The sequence below is a fragment of the Carettochelys insculpta genome, chromosome 8 (assembly GCF_033958435.1).
Source record: "Carettochelys insculpta isolate YL-2023 chromosome 8, ASM3395843v1, whole genome shotgun sequence".
Taxonomy (NCBI): domain Eukaryota; kingdom Metazoa; phylum Chordata; order Testudines; family Carettochelyidae; genus Carettochelys; species Carettochelys insculpta.
In genome coordinates this window covers 71,560,702-71,581,603 of record NC_134144.1, presented here as the reverse complement: position 1 = coordinate 71,581,603, position 20,902 = coordinate 71,560,702, and the positions used below count along the sequence as shown (strand labels likewise).

At 47.6% G+C, this 20,902-nt stretch overlaps 1 protein-coding gene across 1 annotated transcript in view; it reads left to right on the top strand.

The window, feature by feature from the left end:
• MARCHF4 (membrane associated ring-CH-type finger 4) overlaps nt 1-20,902 on the top strand; it is a 152,431-nt gene that overhangs the window by 112,699 nt on the left and 18,830 nt on the right. Inside the window, exons 2-3 of the mRNA XM_075001701.1 lie at nt 4,027-4,182; nt 16,347-16,539. Coding sequence (XP_074857802.1) covers nt 4,027-4,182; nt 16,347-16,539 — 349 coding nt within the window. The remainder of the gene's footprint in view (nt 1-4,026; nt 4,183-16,346; nt 16,540-20,902) is intronic.

Genomic DNA, 20,902 nt, shown 5'->3' with positions numbered 1-20,902 from the left:
AATAAATGCCCTCCCCTAGAGGCAGGCTCCCCCAGCTCCCTGTTCTAAATTAATGCCAGTGTCTCACCAGAGGCATTGAAGTCACTGCTGCTACTGGAGCTGCCAGTACTGGAGGAGTGACTGGAACAGCCACTGGGGCCAGAGCCACCGGGGCCACAAGGGGCAATAGAGTGGCTGGGGCCACCAAGGCTGGACCCACTGGTGCCGCCTAGGGCTTCTCCCACCATGGGTGGGGCCCATGCATGGGCAGGAAGCGCTCACATGCAGCTCTAGGAGGAGCTGCCTTTGAAGGCTCCAAGAACCATATGCAGCTCCAGAGCCGGAATTGCCACACCACGGTATCCCATTTGCCACACATGGGAAGTGGTAACCATACTAGACCCCGCAGACCTAAACAAACTGGGGGATTGGGCCAAAAGCAATCTGATGAGGTTCAACAAGGACGAGTGCAGAGTCCTGCACTTGGGACAGAAGAATCCCAAGCATTGTTACAGGCTGGGGACCGATGGACTAAGTAGCAGTATAGCAGAAAAGGACCTGGGGATTACAGTAGATGATAGGCTGGATATGTGTCAACAGTGTGTCCTTGTCGCCAAGAAGGCTAATAGCTTATTGGGGTGCATTAGGAAGAGCATTTCCAGTAGATCTAGAGAAGTGATTATTCCCCTCTACTTGGCACTGGTGTTAGGCCACATCTCGAGTATTGTGTCCAGTTCTGAGGCCCCCAGTATAGAAAGTATGTGGACGAATTGGAGTGGGTCAAGCGGAGGGCAATGAAAATGATTAGGGGGCCAGAGTGCATGACCTATGAGGAGAGGCTGAGAGGTTTGGGCTTATTTTGTTTGCAGAAGAGAAGAGTGAGGGGAGATTTGACAAAAGCTTCCTGAAGGTGGAGGGGGGAGCCTCTCAAGAGAGGGGACAGAGGCTGCTTTTGGTAGTGATGGATGGCAGAACAAGGAGCTATGGAAGTGCAGAACAGGAGGTCTAGGTTGGATATTAGGAAAAACTACTTCACCATGATGGTGGTGAAGCACAGGTATGTGTTACCCAGAGAGCTGGCAGAATCAGTCTCCCTAGAGATTTCTAAGCCCAAGCTTGACAAAGTTCTGGCTGAGATGATTTTGTTAGGGTGGATCCTGCTTTGGGCAGGAGATTGGCCTTGATGACCTTCTGAGGTCCCTTCCCGCCCTAGGATTCTATGATTCTAAGGTACTACCTAACAGCCTCGATGACTTTGGCCTTCACTTTGCAATAAGCAGGATAGATGATCCAACAGGGCTATAACATCTTGGCACCACATAAGATAAAAAAGTGCTGCTCACTAAAGTCTGGGGAGGCAGATCCATTCCTCCTTATTGATATGTCTGGAACCATCCAGATGCCCACATTTACCTAGCTCAAGCTAATGTCTGACATAGTATGACCTTGTAGGCCTCTCCCATTACTGCTGAAATGGAATAACAGTGAAAGGCGAAGGAAATAGTAAATAATAGCAAAGCATAGGTAATATAGGTTTAGGCTACAAGAAGAAGATACATAAAATAGGCCAACATATCCTCGTAGGCTACAAAGTGTGACTGCAAGATGGATCACAAAGTGGCAAAGCCCCTAACAACGGTCACATGTCAACGAAGTAGACTTCTCAGCTGACAGCACGAAAACATTCAAAGCTCAGCCTCATGCCCAAACTTCCAACTGGAGTTAGTACAGCTAGTTTGGATTCTTGAAAATTAATGCAACCGCATTGCCTCCTCCGCACGTCCCCCTCCATTTCATAATTTTGCTCCACAATAGACACCTCTTCATGCCGGAAGTGGCTTATTTCCCAGGGAAAATCACAGTTCTTGAAATCCCTAAATTCTAACCTTCCTTGGCATGATATTCAGTTTGTAATGAAAGCCCATGACAGTCAAAAACCCAGCCTGCCTTTGTAGCATAAACAACGAGGTTGCAAAAATGTCATGGAAAATGACGTTTCTGGGTCACATAACGGAGCCAAATGAAGTGATTAACATTTTGGCATTAGATTTCATAACAAAAAAAAGCAGTATCACTTCTACCAGCTTCGCTCCCAGTCTCCAGGGGCCTTTGCACCTGATCCTTATGAAACCACTGGGAGTTTGTTCCACTGACTTCTGTAAGAGTGTAACCTGGACTTAAATGGGACAACGACACAGCCGGAAACGGATCAGAAGATGCTTGTGTTCTAGTCTCATATTGCTGACTCAGCCATTATGTTCAGTGAAAAAGAGAAGAGGACAACTGCTCAGGGCCTTTCATGGGAAGTTTCATTTCCTTTTGCGCTGAGGGATGGCAGAGAGATTCAATCTCAGCCTTTCCTTATCTGTTTTTACGGGCGACCACCTAACCCTGCCTTTAAAAAGCCTTTAGTCCTCTGAGCAAAGCTAAAGGTCTAGCAGGGATTCAAAATAAGATTCTTCAACAGTCAGAGGTAGGGGTTAGATTAGAATTTAATGGCTTCCCTCTAACACCTGTTTGTCGTGATTAAAATAAGCCTCTAATCTTATGGATGTAGTGTGAATCATACACAGTAAACTCTTTCATATCCAGCATTCTGTTATCTGGAATGCTCAAATAACCAGCATCTTAACCATAAGTACATTTTAGTTACAGTGTCCATAAGTACAGGTCTAGTAAAAGTAATACCAATAAATACAGGTAATACAGTATACGTTTACCATGTACAATACTGCTGCTGTTGGTAAATAAATTACTCTGCATACATTTTTGTTGGTTTCTTAATATCTAAGCTTGTTTTAATTTAGTGTCATACACTGCTAGGTATACCTCTCTATCATCCAGAACATTTGACTATCCGGCAACCTCCCAGTCCCCAGGCTGCCAGCTATGAAATAGGTTATTGTAGTATGTTTGCTTGGCAACCCCATTTAAAGTTGCATGCCTGAGGAATGGATCCTATGCTTGGGAATCAGCCAACACATAAACCAGCGACAGGCAACCTCGGCTAGTGAGTTGCCACATGAGCGGCCTTCCTTCATCTAAGCGGGCTGCAAGATTGTCGCAACTAAGACAGTCTCTTGGGATTGGGTAGCTTTGCTAGTCACACTTGCGCACCTAGAATTTGCAGGCTGTGCTGATTGAGCTGTAGCAGAGCTTTGACTGGCTGCAGAGGGAGTGCCTGGCTTGCACAGTCAGTGCTGTTTGCCCTCCGCATGTACCTTGCTTGACATTCCCTTGCTTGACATGCACATCACTTTAGGAATACCAGTAGGAAAAAGCTACGCAGACAGAAACCAGCAGAACCTGGCAGACCTGTGCATGGGCAACAGTAAAAAGACTGTCTCGTGGGCCACACGCAGAACCCCACAGAGCCACGAGCTGCCCACCACTGATGTAGTTCATCGGACCACAACCTCTGCTTCCATTGTGCTTGTTCCTAGAATGGAAGTAGGAGAATCCAGGTGTTGTCTGATGCCTGAGTTTTAGAGCGGGCTGTGCTAGGGGACTGAATTGGCAGTGGAATTTTGATAGCGTTTCCCCTGCAGCCTAGGAGTGCAAATGGATAGTGGCCGGAGATGGGCCCGTGCCACAGAATTTTGATCGGGGACTCTTCACAGTGGTGATTGGGGTCGGTCTCTGGGAATCATTACTATCTCCAAGGGACCATGTGATGTGAGCTGATGCTGGTCTCTGTACACCACCATGTCCAACAATAATTAGACCCGACGCTGGTAGTTCTGGCAGAGAGACCAAGGACATCATCCACAACAGAGATCCGACTTCTCTCATGGTGGAAGTTCACTGGAGGGGCAGAAGCTTGCATTGTGTTAAATAGACAACTGTCCCCAGGACTGTCTTTCCAGTGCCTTTCACAGCAGGGAATGTCATTAACAAAATAAAAACCAATCAAAGAACACAGAGTAGGCTACATTGGCCAAAACTCCTGAGCACAGGTTCTTAGACTGCAAAGGGAAACTGCTGAGCTGACTTCCAGCCTGTCTGGAGGAGGTTGCCCTTGTTAACCGCCTGTCTGTCTCTTTCCAGGGGGAGTTGTTGAGCCCGTGTCGCTGTGATGGATCGGTGAAATGCACGCACCAGCCTTGTCTGATCAAATGGATCAGCGAGAGAGGCTGCTGGAGCTGCGAGCTGTGTTACTACAAGTATCATGTCATTGCCATAAGCACAAAGAACCCTCTGCAGGTAAAGGTACTAGACACATTTCAAAGTCTTCTTTTCTGTTGTGGTCTGTAGGTCTGTGTGGATCTCCTTGCACTGCCTAGAGAGGCAGGGGGATGGATTCATTAAGGCTGGTTCACCCCCCACCATAGGAATCTGTTCTTGCTATCCCCCAGGCACCTCCAGTAACCATTCTTCTCTGTCAAGAGTCCCTGTCAGGCTTCCGTTGCTGAAGCATTTGAGCACTTCAGAATCTTTTCCTCCCAAATCCTCTGTCAGGTAGTGCTGGGCTATTTATGTCCATTTTACAGCTGGGGAAAGAAGGCAGAGAGAGGCCAAGTGACTTCCCCAAGGTCACACAGGATGGCTGTGGCAGAGTGGAGGATTGAATCTAGGTCCCCCAGAGTCACACTAGATCATCTGTCCTCCCCACAACCCACACTTGTCTGCTCTGATCTCCACTAGCCTGCTCATTCACTCCTGACTCACGTGCTTGCAGAGGTATTGGATTAGTCCTGTCTCAAGGAAATCAAGGCAGATGATAACCCTTTGCAAAATCCTCAAAAGCCAGGCCTGAGACTGCACTTTCCTACCACTGTTATCATAGACAGCTATATGAGAAGGGCAATCATCTCAGCCACAAGAAAAGGGTAGCTTTTGAGATCCACTTTGCCCCTTTTCCGATCCAATTCTGCCCCGACGTACTGTGTGGCCTTGGGTGAGCCACTTAGCTTCTCCTTGCCACAGCTTCTCCATGTACAGGTTGAACATCTCTAATCCGGCACCTTCAGGACCTGACCAGTGCCAGATGAGGGAATTTGCCAGATCATGGGAGGTCAGTATTGTGTAGCAGCATTACCAGCACCTCCACTGCTTATTGAGCTCTTAGAAGACTTTTAGGGGTGAATTACAGCTAAATAACAGCAGAGAACACTGAGAGCCAGAACTGGTGGCTGGAAAAAAACTTTATGGGACCCCAGGAAACTTGGCCACACCCATGCTAAGTGGTCATCCAGCCAACTAAAATCATGCCGGATTACGGAGTTTGCTGGAAGAGAGAGTTTTGGATTAGAGGGGTTCAACCTGTATTGTAATTGTCTTTGTCACTGGTTTATTATTATTTGAACAGTACCCTAAGTTGGGCAAGATGCTGCTCCTCTTTACAGAGTGCTTGGAGCGCTTCGAATGTCAGTCTCTGTTCTTTCTTTGAGAATGAGATCGCGTAGATACGCCTCTGCTGGTGTGCGCCTGCTTCTCCATTCAGCCGTGTGTGACACCACATTCAGCAAGGGTCTCTGGTGGCTCAAAGGCAGGGAGGGGGCCCTGCGCAACCCAGCTCTTTGGAATCAGAAAGATTTCGTTCCATTCAGTGTTTGCTTCTAAGGTCCTGCCTAGTTTACTGGTCCTTTATCAACTCGTGTAAATGGCCTCACAGCATCCGGCAGCATCATTAGGAAGGAAATGGACTCCTGTGAACAGGGTCCCATGATGCGCTGAGCTCCACTGCATCACACTTGGGTCTCACATTAAAAATATTGAATCCTGTTGAACTCAAGCTAGGCTAAAACAATTGCTTAGGGCCCCAACCAGCTCAAGAGACCCCCCACCCCCGACATTTGATCTTTACTACAAGATTGTGACTGTTTTAGCATGGGGAGGGGGCAATATTCTGCTTAGGGACCCCCCAGGGGGCTAGCAAATTTCTGCCACTAATTTTCAAGGGAAAGCAGCACTGGTCCCTAGGAATCCAGAGGGATCTAAATAAAGTATGTGGGATTTATATGGACATTATAAGAGTGAATTCTACCCTGCAACGAATTCTCCTTGCTCCATGGCCCAGGGGAGTTTCTGACATTTGATTTTTACATGCATTGGGCTTAACTTGGCCATGTTTTCTTCACAAATTCAAACCTGGGAGTGCAGTTTCTTGGTTTGGCTACACTGCAGGCCCGTAAGCAGGAATTTCGAGGAGGGGGATGCTTTTTCAGTATATGTGGACCACAGGTTTTGTTTTAAATATAAAGGAGTTCAAAATAGTCATGCGATGAGTGTGCATAAAAGAGGTTAATGAAAGCTTTGAGCGGCAACGATTGGTAAAATGATTTTGTTATAACATACTAAAAAATTATATAGTAATAAAGCTTTTATAGAAATTACCTTCCGGGATCTTGCTGTAAAATAGTGAATTAAAAACAATGTTCAAAAATATTTGTCCCCTTTCCTTTCCTTTTGCTAGATGCCAAGGGCATGCTGGAAAATGTAATTCCTTCCCTGCTCCAGCGCCAGCTATCTTGGCAGCGAGCTGGCCAAGGAACTACAGTTCCCAGGGTGCCTTGAGTTTGCCCATCATGCCCTGCAGGCTCACCCCCCCTGCACAGCAGAGCAGGGAGGAAAGGAGAGAAACTGGACATGGGGTGGGACATGCATTTGCACCTTTTACATGCCCCACTCTCCTTCCGGCATGCGAGTCTGCTTTGGTCCGGACTGAAACTCAAGAGGCAGGATTTGGACAAAACCGTATGGTATTTTTACACTGTTTTGTGCACTCCTGAATGTTGCAGGTATCTCAGATCAGAGGCTGATGTTAAAGTCCCGCTTTAGCACAGATGCTAACGCTTTGTCCTAATACAGTGATAGTACCTTTCATCAGGGTTCTCCAAGCGATCTGCAGGTCAGTAAAGCTCAGAGATACAAGTTAAAGATATAAACCCAGATTCTCGGCTGGAGTCAGTTGATGGAGCTTCTTTGAAGTAAGAGCAACGAGTGTCCGTTTCCCCAAGCTTCAAAAGCATTGCATTTTTTAGGAAGCTCTTTGAAACCCCAGTCTTATTAAACCCTGGGCAGCTGTTGCCATGCCCATAAAAAATGACTAGGCAATGGCAACAAAACAACAGAGCTAAGAGCTGCATGAAATAAATGCAGAGAGAAGTGGAAACCTTGAAAAATGGGAAGAGTTTGCATTTTTGTTTCAACTTCACAAACACCGTAGAAACATCAAGACTTTTTGCTTGAATTTGAATTAAATACAACATACTGAGTTAGAAGGGACCACAAGGGTCACGTACTCTAGCCCTCTGCCAAGCTATAAAATATGCATTCACAACTGACGACACAATGAAATATACGTACAATGCAGATTTCACATACACATCTCAATTGTCTTGAAATACATATGCATCCCTACTTAGCAACACACACACACACACACACACACACACACACACACACACACGTAGTCAAATAGTCATTCACACATATACACACACAAATATTCAGGTCCAAATGTAATTTCATGCATACAAATATCCAGTGTTTTTTTCATGCTGGTACTGAGTATCGGCACCTCAGCAGCCCCAGCCATGGGCTTGGGTAGGGAGCTCCTTTTTTTTTTTTTTTTTTTAAACAGAAAAGCACTGCAAATATCTAAACAGTAAAAGAGGAATCCCTATAGCTGTTGTTTTATATGTGCTAATTGCTCTCTGGAATTTAGATGCATTTCTCCATAGTTTAAAGCTCTGACTTTTCCAAGCTTTAGTGTGTATTTACAGTTCTGTAGAAAGCTAGGGAGAGCCTTAGTTCTCATGACCCTGCCCGCATACATCCCTTCTGAGTTGGACATATATGTGTGTGGGGAACTGTATTGGGGCATAGAAGCTACTGCTAAAGGAGCAGAGTTCATATTAATTAACCAGATTCCTTACAAACTCTGGACTGTGAAGATACTTCCATATCAGGCAGCATCTGATATGCATCACTTTTAAATTAACCTCCTGGCATTGGCTGCTGGGATTTCCCAATGTTAAGTGAGAATGCCTTGTAGCAATGAGAGCTGCAAACCTGCAAAAGCCGGGGGAATTAAAGTTGGAGAGAGTAGAGTTCATGTCTGCCATCCAACCTGCAATCCAGGTGGGAGCTGCCCAGTCAGTGAGCAACAGAGGGGTTTCCAGGAGCTCAGAGTGTCTGGGGGCCGGGGGGGGTCTGTTACTCTCACATCACTGAATTTGCTAATCCTCAGTGATGAATAAAGCAACCGCTGGACTAACTGGCAGCTTTAAGCCATTCCTTGTCAGGGTGTGCGGCAGCATTTCTGCATGTTTTATGGTGGATGAGATCTTTAGTGTCTAGCAGGGCTGCATCATAGGAGTGGTTTTATTCTACGTATATGGTACCAAAATGGTTTATTTTGGAGCCTGATTCTGCCTCCATTTACACGGATGCAGGACTACTTTGACTCAGCAGGGTTGCTCCTCATTTACATCAGAGCATCTAAGAGCAGAATCTGCATCTTTGTTTTTAGGAAAAATAAAATGGGTCTAAACCAAACTCCCAGATCCGAAACCTTCTGAGCTTTGGGAAAGTTAGAATCAAGCCACAAATGTCTCTGGTGCCCCTTCTTCATAATGGGTCAACCAACAATCCTTCCCATTCCAAACACACTAACATTTTGGGAGGTTAGAATGAAGATTCAGATCTTGATTTTCCTCTCATCGATGCTGGTGTAATTCAGGAATAACTCTGTTGAAGTGAATGGGAAGGCTGGAGCACATGACTTATGAGGAGAGGCCAAGGAATTTGGGCTTATTTAGTCTACAGAAGAGAAGAGTGAGGGGGATTTGATAGAAGCTTTCAACTACCTGAAGGGGGTTCCAAAGAGGATGGAGAGAGGCAGTTCTCAGAGGTGACATGACAGGACAAGGGAAAGGAACAATGGTCTTAAGTTGTGGTGGGAGAGGTGTAGGTCGGATATTAGGCAACACCAGTTCACTAGGAGAGCAGTGAAGCTCTGGAATGGATTACCTAGGGATGTGGTAGAATCTCCTTCCCTAGAGTTCTTTTAAGTCTCAGCTTGACTCTTAGTCTGTAAAATGCCACAACCCTGTCTGGGATGATTTATTTGGGATTGTTCCTCCTTTAACAATCCTCAATTACCTCCTGAGGATTCTTCCAGTCCTATGATTCTATAATTGAATGTTTGCTCAGTGCCTACACTTCATCAGGTCTACTGCGTCCTCATCAAATGTGGCTGAAATCCAGGTGTCTCACAACTGTAGACCTAACTTCTGAGCATAAAACCCAAAGGAGAGGAGGTTGCTGGAAGCGCTGAGAAGCATTACTCTGTCCAGCAAACAGATCGGCATCCTATTCACTGTGGTTTGGCTCCCTTTAAAGAACCAGACCAAGAAAAAACACCCTCCACAAGCTGTACAAGGAGGTAACAGACACCTAGGAGAGCACCAGTTTGATTTCTGATGCCTTATAGGAGAGCAGAAGTGCTGCGGATGACAAACTGCCTATCTCCAGGGCAATCTCAAATTATTTATATTTCTCTCAGATTCTGAAAACAGCTCTGTTCCCTGGATCCTCATAATTAAAAAGGAAATGTCAAATCCTTTAATTAAAATAAACTAAACTGGCTGGAGATGGGTTAGAAGAGCTTGTTTCAGGAAACAGAAAATCCTTCCTAAGAACCTAGAGAGGTGTGGAATCTCCGTTCCTAGAGATTTTCAAGTCCCTGGCTGGGACAATTTAGTTGGAGTTTGTCCTTGCTTTGAGCCGGGGGCTGGACTCGATGACTCCTGAGGTCTCTTGCAGCCCTGGGATTCTATGATTCTAAGTAGTTTCCTGTAAGAGGCTGCAATAAGGTGTATTGATTTTCTCTGGAAAATTATGTGGCCTGAGTCTAAATCCAGAGCTCACTGGAGTCAAGCCAATGTAAGATGACAGTAGGGTGACCATCTGTCCTGTTTGGATGGAACAGCCCCATATGTCAGGCTCCAGAAAGGCATTCTGACTTACTTTTAAAAAGGGGCTAGTTGCCCCATATTGCAGCCACAATGTGCTCTCTGGTCACAAGAAGAGGGAGCCAACAGGGGGCTCTGCAAAGTTAAGGTAGGTTTGGTCATGGGGGGTGGCTACCACCCTCTTCCTGGTTCCCTGTGCCTTGGGGAAGCTGGGGGAGCACTGGCAGCTGCCACCTCCTTCCTAACTCCCTGAGTCGCGGGTAGCCAGGGGCCCACCCACGGCTGCTGCCAAGTTCCTGGCATCCTGTGCCTTGGTGGAGCTTGGAGGAACTGCTCCTGCCCCCCGTATCTCCCTGTCCTGTGTTTGGGATAGGGTGATATGTTGACCCTAGGTGAAAGTCAGACTAAGCACAGGCACTGACTCTATGGCTGCTTCAGGGCTGGAGCACCCACAGAAAAAATTAGTGGGTAGTCAGCCCCCACCAACCGCAGCTGTTCAATGGAGCCCCACCAATCACCTGTTTAGCAGCTGGGGGAGGGGCTTGATGGAGGGCAGGGAGCAGTGAATGGAGGGTGGGTGGGAGGCTCAGGGGAGGGGATGGAGTGAGACGAAGCATTAGTATTGTTTAATTTGTATTGCGGTGACAGGAGCATCTGACACCCCGAGAGATCAGCGCCACATTGTGTCTGGGGCTGAACAGACTCACACCAGGAAAACACCCTCTTCCTCAAGCACATAAGGGGGGGTTATGACACAGTACAAAAGACAATGAATGGAATAAACGAGGAACAAGGAGGCAGAAATATTATAGTGGTTTATATAGTAAGCAACAGTCTTAGCTTGTCACAGTCCGGGCCAGTTCACGCTAAGGTTAACTTAAAATTTCAGCTCTGGATCGGATATTAACATTCTGAGATATTTTGGTTCTGAAGGTTTGATCATTGGGGTAAAAGAAGGGGACAACTATTAAGAGGAAAACTCAGTCAGAACTTTGTGTTACTGTCCAGGTTGTTTGATGTAATGGTCAGTGTAAAGGGATGGAATGGTGTTTGAAAGAGGTGGCTTTTGGGGAACAATTGGAAGGAGAAGAGTCTATTTTCCAGAGAGTGTGGTACTTGGACCATCCATTGTATAATTGTGCTTTAGCATCCTGTGAAAAACGAATTGGGAGTTTGCAAGGGTCAGACAAAGAATGCTTTATTGGATGCCTTCTATTACAGCAGAACTCATGGGTCCTGGTAGTGGTCCTGGGATCATCTAGAGAGCTTTACTCAGCAGGAAGTTATACACTATATCTGCAGCACATATGGGCTATCACTTGTTAGAGGAGAAGACCTAATATATCTCACTGACTGCTTAGAACCAAAGAGTGTGCAGGTTATTTTTTGTCTGACAGAATTCCTCTCTTCCTAGCTCCTCTGGTTTTACCTGCAAAAACTCATGACCTAATAACTTTGTTGGTGTCTAAGGTACCACAGGACTGCTTGTTGTTTTTGAAGTTACAGACTGACACAGCTACCCCTGTTGATTTTTAAGTGCTTGATGTTCTCACCTGAATGTTAGTTACAGTGACATGAAGATTGAAGTTTTTTGGATTTATCTTCGTACGTACGAAACAAGGGATATTCAAAAATATAGCTCTTGTAGCAAAAGGGACTCTGTGGTTAATGGTAAATTTTAACTCAGCTGTATCAGTAACTGCAAAGTAACTAGGGAACACTATTGTCCCTGATGTGATCCACAGCTGAGGAGACCGCTTGGGAGAACTGGGAAATTGTACAGGCATTTGAAGGAACAAACCTCAAGGACATCATAATGTGAGACTGAGCTTTTTTCTCTTACCATAGGTCAGTGGTTTGTTCACCAGGCTCATTCAGTCCTTGGCCTCTGCTGAGACTGCCAACAAAGTAATCCCTTGTGATGGCTCCGTAGATTAAAATCCACCAAATAATTTCCTGTAGGCTCCCTACCAGCCCTTGGAAGTAATAAAGTGATCTACATAGTGCGTATGTGTCACTGCTGCCTTCTACTGGACGGAACCAGACCTGCTCAGAAGGGCGTGAGACACTACCTTACTCTATTCTCTAGCTAAGGGAGATTCGCCTTTAGCTGATGTGGCAGGGGAATTTGAGCTTTATCTTTATTGTCACTAGTGATAGAATAGTGATAACAGTGAAGTTACATGGCTGGGGATTTGTTACATTGATTTGGACTGGATTTGAACTGTGTACTTGAGAAGCAAATCACGGGAGCTGTGTGATTGTGCTGTTTATTGATTCTGGGCAAGTTACTATCTAACGTGGCAAAAGAGCTGCCTCTCTGTCTTTATTAACCAGGATTTGAGGTCTACGCTGCAAGCCTTCCTTTTGTTTTTCATCTTGGAAAGACCTGTTGCCACTACAAGCCTAACAGCTTGTCTGGTGGGGTGGTGAAAGGTCAGGTCGTTATCTTGTTTCGAGGATGAACTGCTGCAGTATGAATTGGCTGGCACAGACATGCTGGCTCAAGGAGTGACCAACAATAAGACCATAGCAGCTACCATCGCATACCGAGAGAAATTTGGCCTTCTCTTTCTGAAATTGTCATTTAATCTGACACAGCAGAACTTTGGTATTTAACGGAGACTGACCCTGTTCTCCCTCAAATCAATGGCAGACAGGCCAGACCCTATGTTGTAGTGGACCAAAGCTTTTTCCCACAGCAATAAGGGGTATAGTTGATGGACAGTCACTGTGAGAGTCATGGAGTCTGAGGCCAGAAGGGATCATTGTAATGACTTAGTCTGACCTCCTGTATAACAGAAGAGGCTGAGAACCACCCCCAAAATAATTGCTAGTATGTATCTTTTAGAAAAACACTTGAACATGTTTTAAAAATTGCCCTTGATGGAGCATACATCATGACCTTTGGTAAATTGGTCTAGTGGGTAATTACTCTCACCTTTAAAAAGTTATGCCTTATTTCCAGTCTAAATATATATAGCACTTCCAGCCATGGGATCACGTTAGGCCTTTCTCTGCTCGACTGAGAAGCCCATTATTAAAATCCATTCTGCCTGCAGGTCCTTATAATCAAGTCATCTCTTAATCTTCTCTTTGTTAAATGGATTGAGCTTGAAGAGTCTGTCACCAGAAGGCAGGTTTTCTTCATCCTTTAATCAGTCTTGTGGATTTTCTCCGATCCCACTCCAGTTTATCCACATTCCTCTTGAAGTATGAGCAACAGCATGGGGCATAGGATTCTAATTGCTTGCACCTGTGCAAATGCAGAGGGAAAACAACCTCTCTGCTGCCCGAGAGGAGAGATTCCCCTGGTTGTACAGTTCAGGACTGCACGAATCCCTTTGGCCACAGCAGCAAACTGGGAGCTTTCTTCAACCCAACATCCACAACGACCCCCACACCTTTTTTAGAATCATTACTGCCCAGGGTAGAGCCCCTACTCTGTGATTATGATCTACATCCTTTGTTCCTAGATGCATACATTTCATTCAGTCACATACAAATACATATTGCCTGCCTTGCTGCTGGTTTATTACAAAGCAGTGAAGACCACTTGGAATAAGTCATCTCTCCGCTTTGTTCTATATCGCTCGTCCCGATTTGTGAGTCATCTGCAAATTTTATTAGGGATCATTGTATATTTTCTTCCAGGTCATTGATAGAAGTGTTTCCATGGCCAAGAATCGATCCCTGTGGTACCCACTTGGAAACATTCACAATTACATTTTGAGACCTATCAGTCAGTTAGCCAGTTTCTAAGACATTTAATGTGTATTTTATATAATCCTGCCTTTTACTCAAAACGTCTTGTGGTGCCAAATCAAAAGCATGGCAAAACTCGAAGTATATCACATCAGCTTCTACAACAGGGAGGGCTGACCCAGACCCCCACTTACCCTTCTGCAAATTCCACGTGTGTGTCATTGACCGCTGTCTCAAGGAGCAATATGCCCTATCTACCACAGAGCAGGGAGTAGCGAATATGTAGAAAATGCACCTTTGCAGCCTATTTTTGTGTGTGTGTGTGTGTGTGTGTGTGTGTGTGTGTGTGGGTTAGCCTCCCCTGCTTTACAGAAACAGCTAGGGCCCCCAGCCCCGAGTCTTATTATATACTCAAGGAGGCATCTGGCAATTTCAACACTAAGGCTACGTCTAGACTAAGCGGAGTAAGTTGACTACAGATACACAATTCTAGCTACAGCATTGCTTACTTGCCTGTCCTTACTGATGAGGGTCGACAGGAGAGTTTCTCCCATTGACTTCCCTTACTCCTCACATCTCGCAAGAAGAACGGGGCTGACTGCGACCCCTGAGAAGTCGAATTTGCATGTCCCTACCAGATGCACAATATCAAACACCAGAAGATTGACCATGAATTGGTCAATCTTCCAGGCTAGGGTACAGATATCCTTAATTATACACTGGAGCAGTAGGATGCTGCTCTGAGCAAGGCCAGTGGAAATTCTAGTAGATCCACTGAAGAGAGTGGATTTAACGTGATCTACAAAGGTGCCCTGGCTCAGGATCTGTCCCTAGCGATATTTGTAATGTGGCATCTCATGAGTTAAATTGCTTCACGCCATACGCACAGATAGAGGTTTTGCTTTAACAGAAGCTGTGCCATGTGCCTTTTAATGTGACACAGTGTCCTGCCTCTGACGAAAAGGGAACATGGTGTTGCATTGTTTATAATGTGTGTTTTATGGAGCACATGTAGCCTGCAGGCAGATCCCACCTTGTGCTCCAATCCTGTCAGATTTCACAAGGCAAGCAGCTCTGAGTTGCTTGGATGGGAGGCCTCGGAGGAACAGCAAGGCTCTGTGAGAAGACATATTCATGATGCCTTTAGCAGCAGGCTCTCCAGAGTCAGCACCACACCACCAGCCCAGCACAGTGGCAGGGCCACCCCATTTCCAAAGCAGTTGTTTCTGGATACTCACTTGATTCCTGTCTGGAGATCTGATTGTGGGTTCCCATGTACTCTCTGCCTCCAGAGTCTGAACCATGTCTATGATTCTGGAGCACGGTTCCTCTGTCTATCTCCCTCTCCTGAGAGCTGAGGCCTCTGCCAGTCAACTACAGAGCCGCCGAAACCACTGCTGGTTTCTCAGACTTCCCGGTAGCTTCAACGAATGTTGTCCCAGAACTCCAGCCATGCAGGTGTTCCAGACCCACAGGGTAACTCTTCAAGGGTACATGAGACATGTAACATACAACGCACAGACTTGGCATAGGATTTTAAAGCACCATTGCTTTTTACAGAACAGCATACAAGAGGTACAGCTATAGACAGATAACAGACATGGCTTTTTTCTCCACTTGCTTCCTCATCATTGTGGAGAAAGATTTTTGAGCCGGGGAGGGGGGGGAGATCTCTCTGGTGTGCCCAAGAACTTTCTTCTGCAGCTACATGATGTCTTTTCTGAAACATGTGTAAGGCTGATGGACTCAGGTCACCCGCCAGGAGGGCATGAACCTGTGAACTTAGGGGCTATCACCATGTGCCCTACTGCATACGTTAAAAGCCAGGTGGCTCTCAGCTAAGGCTGTAGGACACAGACTTCCCTCTCCTCTGTCAGGGATCTCAGTGCCTCTGGGGTTAAACATGGATCCTCTCCACCCCAGCTGTCCTTTTCTGGCCTGAGCTGTTCACAGTTATGCAGATCCCCACTGCGACAAGAGCATGCTTATCTCTTCCCTTCTCCTGCCCCAAACTTCCTGTTTGGCTCATGAGGCTCTGGCATTTCTGTGTACCATCACCAACAGCTGGGGTTCCCTTGTTCTGAGGCTGGCAATCTTCCACTCTGCAAACCTAACTGCCTGGTTAGGGGCCAGTGAAAACTGGTTCTCCTCTACAACCAGCCCAGTCCTTAGGATACCCCTTGAGTGGTCAGAGTACATTCGTTAAAGTTAACTGCTCTCCATTGTCTCTGTTCCAGTGGGTATAGGCAACCAGGTCCCTCTGCCCGGGATGATTTGACAGTTTACACAGATATTCCATGCTAAGCAAACTTCATAGCACCAGCTTGCTCATATCAACCAGGTTTCATAAACTGGATGGACAGATCACCCAAACCATCACACCACTCTATTTGTCATGCAGACGGGGGGCTGTTACCCAGCATCCACCTCAGGTATTTTCCCTCTGCCTCCCTGTATTCCCTTTGCAGTTCCAGTGGGATGCAAGATTCTTCCTTGCTTCCAAAACGTGGACAGCTGTACTGCTGCACCCAAGACAGCTGCGTATTGGTGGTGGGTGGAGAGATCTGCGTGTGGTGTTTTTGTCTGTCAAGTTGTAATGCACTTTGGAACAGGAAGCCACCCTGTGGGGGTGAAATGCTTGTGTTCACCAGGACGCTAATTTGCTGTCTTTTCCCCCTTCTTCCCTTTCTCTTTGTCCTGAAATACTATTCCCCTCCCTCCCTTCCTCCCCTCACCTTGCAGTGGCAGGCCATCTCTCTGACTGTCATTGAGAAGGTTCAAATAGCAGCAGCCATCTTGGGTTCCCTCTTCCTCATCGCCAGTATCTCGTGGCTCATCTGGTCAACCTTCAGTCCTTCCGCCAAATGGCAGCGCCAGGACCTGCTCTTCCAGATCTGCTATGGAATGTATGGCTTCATGGACATTGTCTGCATAGGTGGGTGAATGAATTTGGCAGACCAGGGGATGCAGCCTGGCTGGCTCGCTCCTGAGGAAGGAGCAGGAGATGGCACACAGAGAATGGGCCTGGCTGCTATACAGATGTGTTTGGATACAGCCCCCTGGGGCCTTACTGCACCCTCTTTACAGAAATAACCAAGTCCTGAAGATCTCTTCCATCTTGAGGTATTTTCCATTTGTGGGTAGGCCAGGGATCTGGAACGTCCTGTGGGGAAATGCAGTGAGGGTCAAAGGCCGTAAAATGCAGCCACTTACCCAGTAACAAGGCATTATTTTTCAGCTGTGTAAGGAGTCTGGGAGCTCTGGACGATGGAGACACATCCATGAGCACTGAGCACGAGGTGGAGAAAACGCTTGTCTTTCATGCCCAGAACTGGGATGAGCACCTTTGCAAAAGACAAAAGTGGGACACCTACAGAAGCCCAACCCCTTGCTCAACCTCTTCCCCCTGAGGGCCAGCCCCCAACTCCTCCACCTCCTCTAAGCCCCTCTGGGAGCTGGGCTGTGGTGAGAGCTCCAGACCCTACACCTGCTCTCTGTTGGGAGCTGGGGTGCGAAGAGCTGCCCTGGTTTTTGTCCCTCCAGAGCATGAGCTGAGGGCCAGGAGAGGATCCAGAGCTCCCTACAGCAGCCTAGGATCCCAGGGGCAACTCTCACCATAGCTTCCAGTCTAGCCAGGGAGTGGAGCTTCATGGGGAGAGGAGGAGGAGGGGTGGGGCCTCATGGCAAGCAAGGACTAATGCCAACCTCAGCCCCTCCCACCTCCTGGGAAGAGGCTGGTGCTGCCCCTGAGCCTGGGACAGGCAATCCAAGACAAATGCTGTCTCATGGTCGTTCAGCCCAGGACCAGGACTTAAACTCTGCATTTCAGGACTGCTGCCCTACCCAGAACAGCCCTTGAAAAGCTGCTTGGTCAGCTTGGCAAAAGACCCAGGGATACCCCTGACATCCATGAGGGAAAATACAATGCCCACGGCCAGTGACAGGTTGTGCAAATTTGAGCCTGGCTGCCTGTGAGTGGGGGACCAAGCCTTGATGCCAAAGAGGGGCCATAGAGAAGTCCTCCAAGGAGGCTAGAGTGGCTGCAAAAACTCCAGCTAATCGTGGCCCAGTCTATGAGAAGACGCTGCAGGACCTGAGTCAGTTCAGCATCTCTGGATCCTTGAAGAGGTGTAGACTGACTGGCCGAGGGAACAGCAGCATTATGGGGAGAGCTATTGTGGACCAGAGCCATTGTGGACTGGGAATTGAGATGCAAGCCCTGAGGCATGGGCCCTGCAGCTGGAGACCCTGCCAGAGAGGGGGACCATGTTTCCGAGGAAGGGATGGAGTTAATGAGTTCAGTCCTGTGGTGTATGTTTAGGGAGGGAAGGAGGTGAGTGAAAGAGCCTGTGCCCCAGCCTGGGCTGCAAGAGAGGGGGAGAAATCCAGATCCCCCAGGAAGGTTCCATTCATACCAGCCCAGAGCTCCCCAAGTCAGAAAAGATCAGACTGCATGCGACATGGTTCTAGGGTTCTCCACGCAGGACCCCTAGGACCAGAGAGCCCTGGAGCTGCAGGTCTGAACTGGCTCTACTCAGCATCTGCCTGGCCTTCCCGGACAGAGGGACAGAACTGCTTCATGCTTGACTTGAGCAGCAAATAAAAGCCACGAAGGGGAACACTAGGGGGATCAGCAGACTCCAATCTGGCCTGCTTCTGGCTGCACCTCCGTAGCTAGGTGGAGACATAGAGAGCGGCTGCAGGGCAGATGCCAGAACCCCATGGCACCCCCGCCTGAGGTGGGCACTTGCCAGCAGCTCCTTGACTACCCAGATCCAGGAAAGAAAGCATCTGTCTCTTCTGTTTGGTCATGCTTCACCTTCAGTCACGGGTGAGAGACAGATCCCAGTGAGGTGGGGGACTGAGAGCCCCCCTTCCACTGAAGGTGGTGGAACCAACAAAGCGGCTGTGGGGATTGGAGCTCTTCAGTACATTGGTGGAGGACTTTCCCAAGAGCCCCACTAGATGGGGGGAGACCCTGAATCCCCAAAAGGGGGAGAAGTGAGTTGCAGCAAATAAAGTGGAGGTGAGACCCCGCCAGCTGCAAGAGATGGCTTAATAACATGGCCCAGTTTCTCTTCAGTCTGGCAAGAAAGGCTGCAGCATCTTACCTGTCCTAGCTCAGCTCTACCTCCCCCATCCTACCCCTGCAGCAGCCCCTACCAGTGAGCCCTCCATTCCTTTGCCTCATGGGCTCTGCTTCTTTAAACTGTCCCCGATATTGAGCACCCCAAAGGCTTGGCAGCGAGATGGCAGGTTTCTGTCTGGTTACAAATCTCCAGTTTGAAGCTGGGCTTGGATGTCAGATTGCAGCCCAAAAGACCAGGGGTGACAATAATGACGCATCTCTCAGGCTAGTTTCCCTCAATGGGGTATGAGGCATGGGCATTTGTGCGCTTGAAGTGGCTGTGGCAGAGGCCAAGATATTTGAAGGCAAAAACTGGTGCAGCTCTGGGGCAGTAATGTGCAAAACTGAGCAGCTTCAGGATCTTTGTATTAAGCAGATAACAGGCAGGAACTGTGCCAATTTCCCTGGTAAGGGGACAGCCCTAATCCCTGGCATAATTTTCGTATGGCGTGATGATAATTCAGAAATTACAGAGTGGTCTACTTAACTTCAGTGCTAGGAAAGCTGATGGAGCAGATAATTAAGGAATCCATCTACCAACATCTGGAAGATGATAAGGTGTGTGACAGGGTCAGGCCAGAGGCAGCTCCAAAAAGCAGAAACAGCCCTGGCTACTCAGGTCTCATCACAGGCAGAGTGGGAGCGGCAGGGGAAGAGGCTGCAATAAATCAATTAAGGGGCAGCTAATCCCACATGAGACTGCCAATGGCCTTTTAAAAGCTTTCCCCCAGGAGGGAGGGGGGAGAGAGTGAACGAGGAGGTTGGAGAGAAGGGAGGAGGTTAGCACGTAGGAGGAGAGAGTCAGAGGCTGGTGAACATGAACACCAACAGCAGAGATCAGGGAGGGATAGCTCAGTGGTTTGCGCATTGGCCCGCTAAAGTGTGGGAGTTTGATCCTTGAGGGGGCCATTTAGGGATCTGCAGTACAGAGAGTAAATGAAAGCAAAATCTGTCAGGGGTGGTGATAGGGCCTGTGAAAAGGGCAAGGGACTGGACTCAATGACTTCTGAAGGTCCCTCCCAGCTCTGTGAGATAGATGGGCAGGTGAGGTGTTCCTGTAGGCTCCCTCTACCTGTTAACCTCAAGGCTCAGCAGAAGGATGGGCAGGTCAGACCACAGAGCTCCTACCTGCTGCCCTGTGGGCCAAGGGACTGAAGCCAGAACCCTGGTGAGGGCAAGCAGGCCCCACCCCATGGGACTGTGGGCCTGGGGCCCAGGAGTGATAGTGACTTGGTCACAGTCAGCATGGAATTGTTAAGGACAAATCATGTCAAGCTTACATGATAACTTTTTTGATAGGATCACAAGCCTTTTGGATAAGGGAGAAGCTGTGGATTTGATCTACCTAGACTTTAGTAAAGCATTTGATACAGTATCACATGACCTTAGTATACTAGGCAAATACAACCTAGATGAGGCTACTATCAGGTGGGTGTGTAACTGGATGGCTAACCATTCACAGAGAGTAGTTATTCATGGTTCAGAGTCATGCTTGAAGGCAATAACAAGTGAGGTTTCACAGAGTCAGGTTTGCAGCCAGTTCTGTTCAGTATCTTCATCAACGAGTCAGATAATGGCATAGAGAGTACACATAGTAAGTTTGCGGATGATACCAAGCTGGGAGGGGTTTGAGTGCTTTGGAGGACAGGGCCAGAATTCAAAATGATCTGGACAAACCGGAGAAACTGTCTGAGGCAACTAGTTTGAAGTTTAATAAGGACAAATACAAAGTACTTCACTTAGGCAGGAACAATCAGTTCCATGCATACAAAACGGGGAACCCCACTCTCCCAGTGCAGCTTGATGCAGGCTGTACTTGCACCGTGGGGATTTGTTCCAGTGTTTGAGCTAACTTGGCCTTTGAATGTCTCGTGTTCTTTCGGTGCTTAGCGGTGGCGATATCAAGATCTCAATTCCCTTGTCCCCAGAAGACGTTCCCTGAGGCAGAGAAGCTCTCAGACTCATTCCACTGCTTGCCGATGCGCAGCACTGATATTTGCTGCAGCAGGAGACGGTATAAGGGAGGAGCAATCCAGGCCAACTCCACTCTGTTATGTCCATCGGGCTTCAAACGTGCTCCTCTGGCACAGTCATCGATAACAGGGATGCAGGTCGCCCCGCTGGGGCATAGGAGACAAACAGTCTTGAGCATAATCGATTGCTCTGCCTT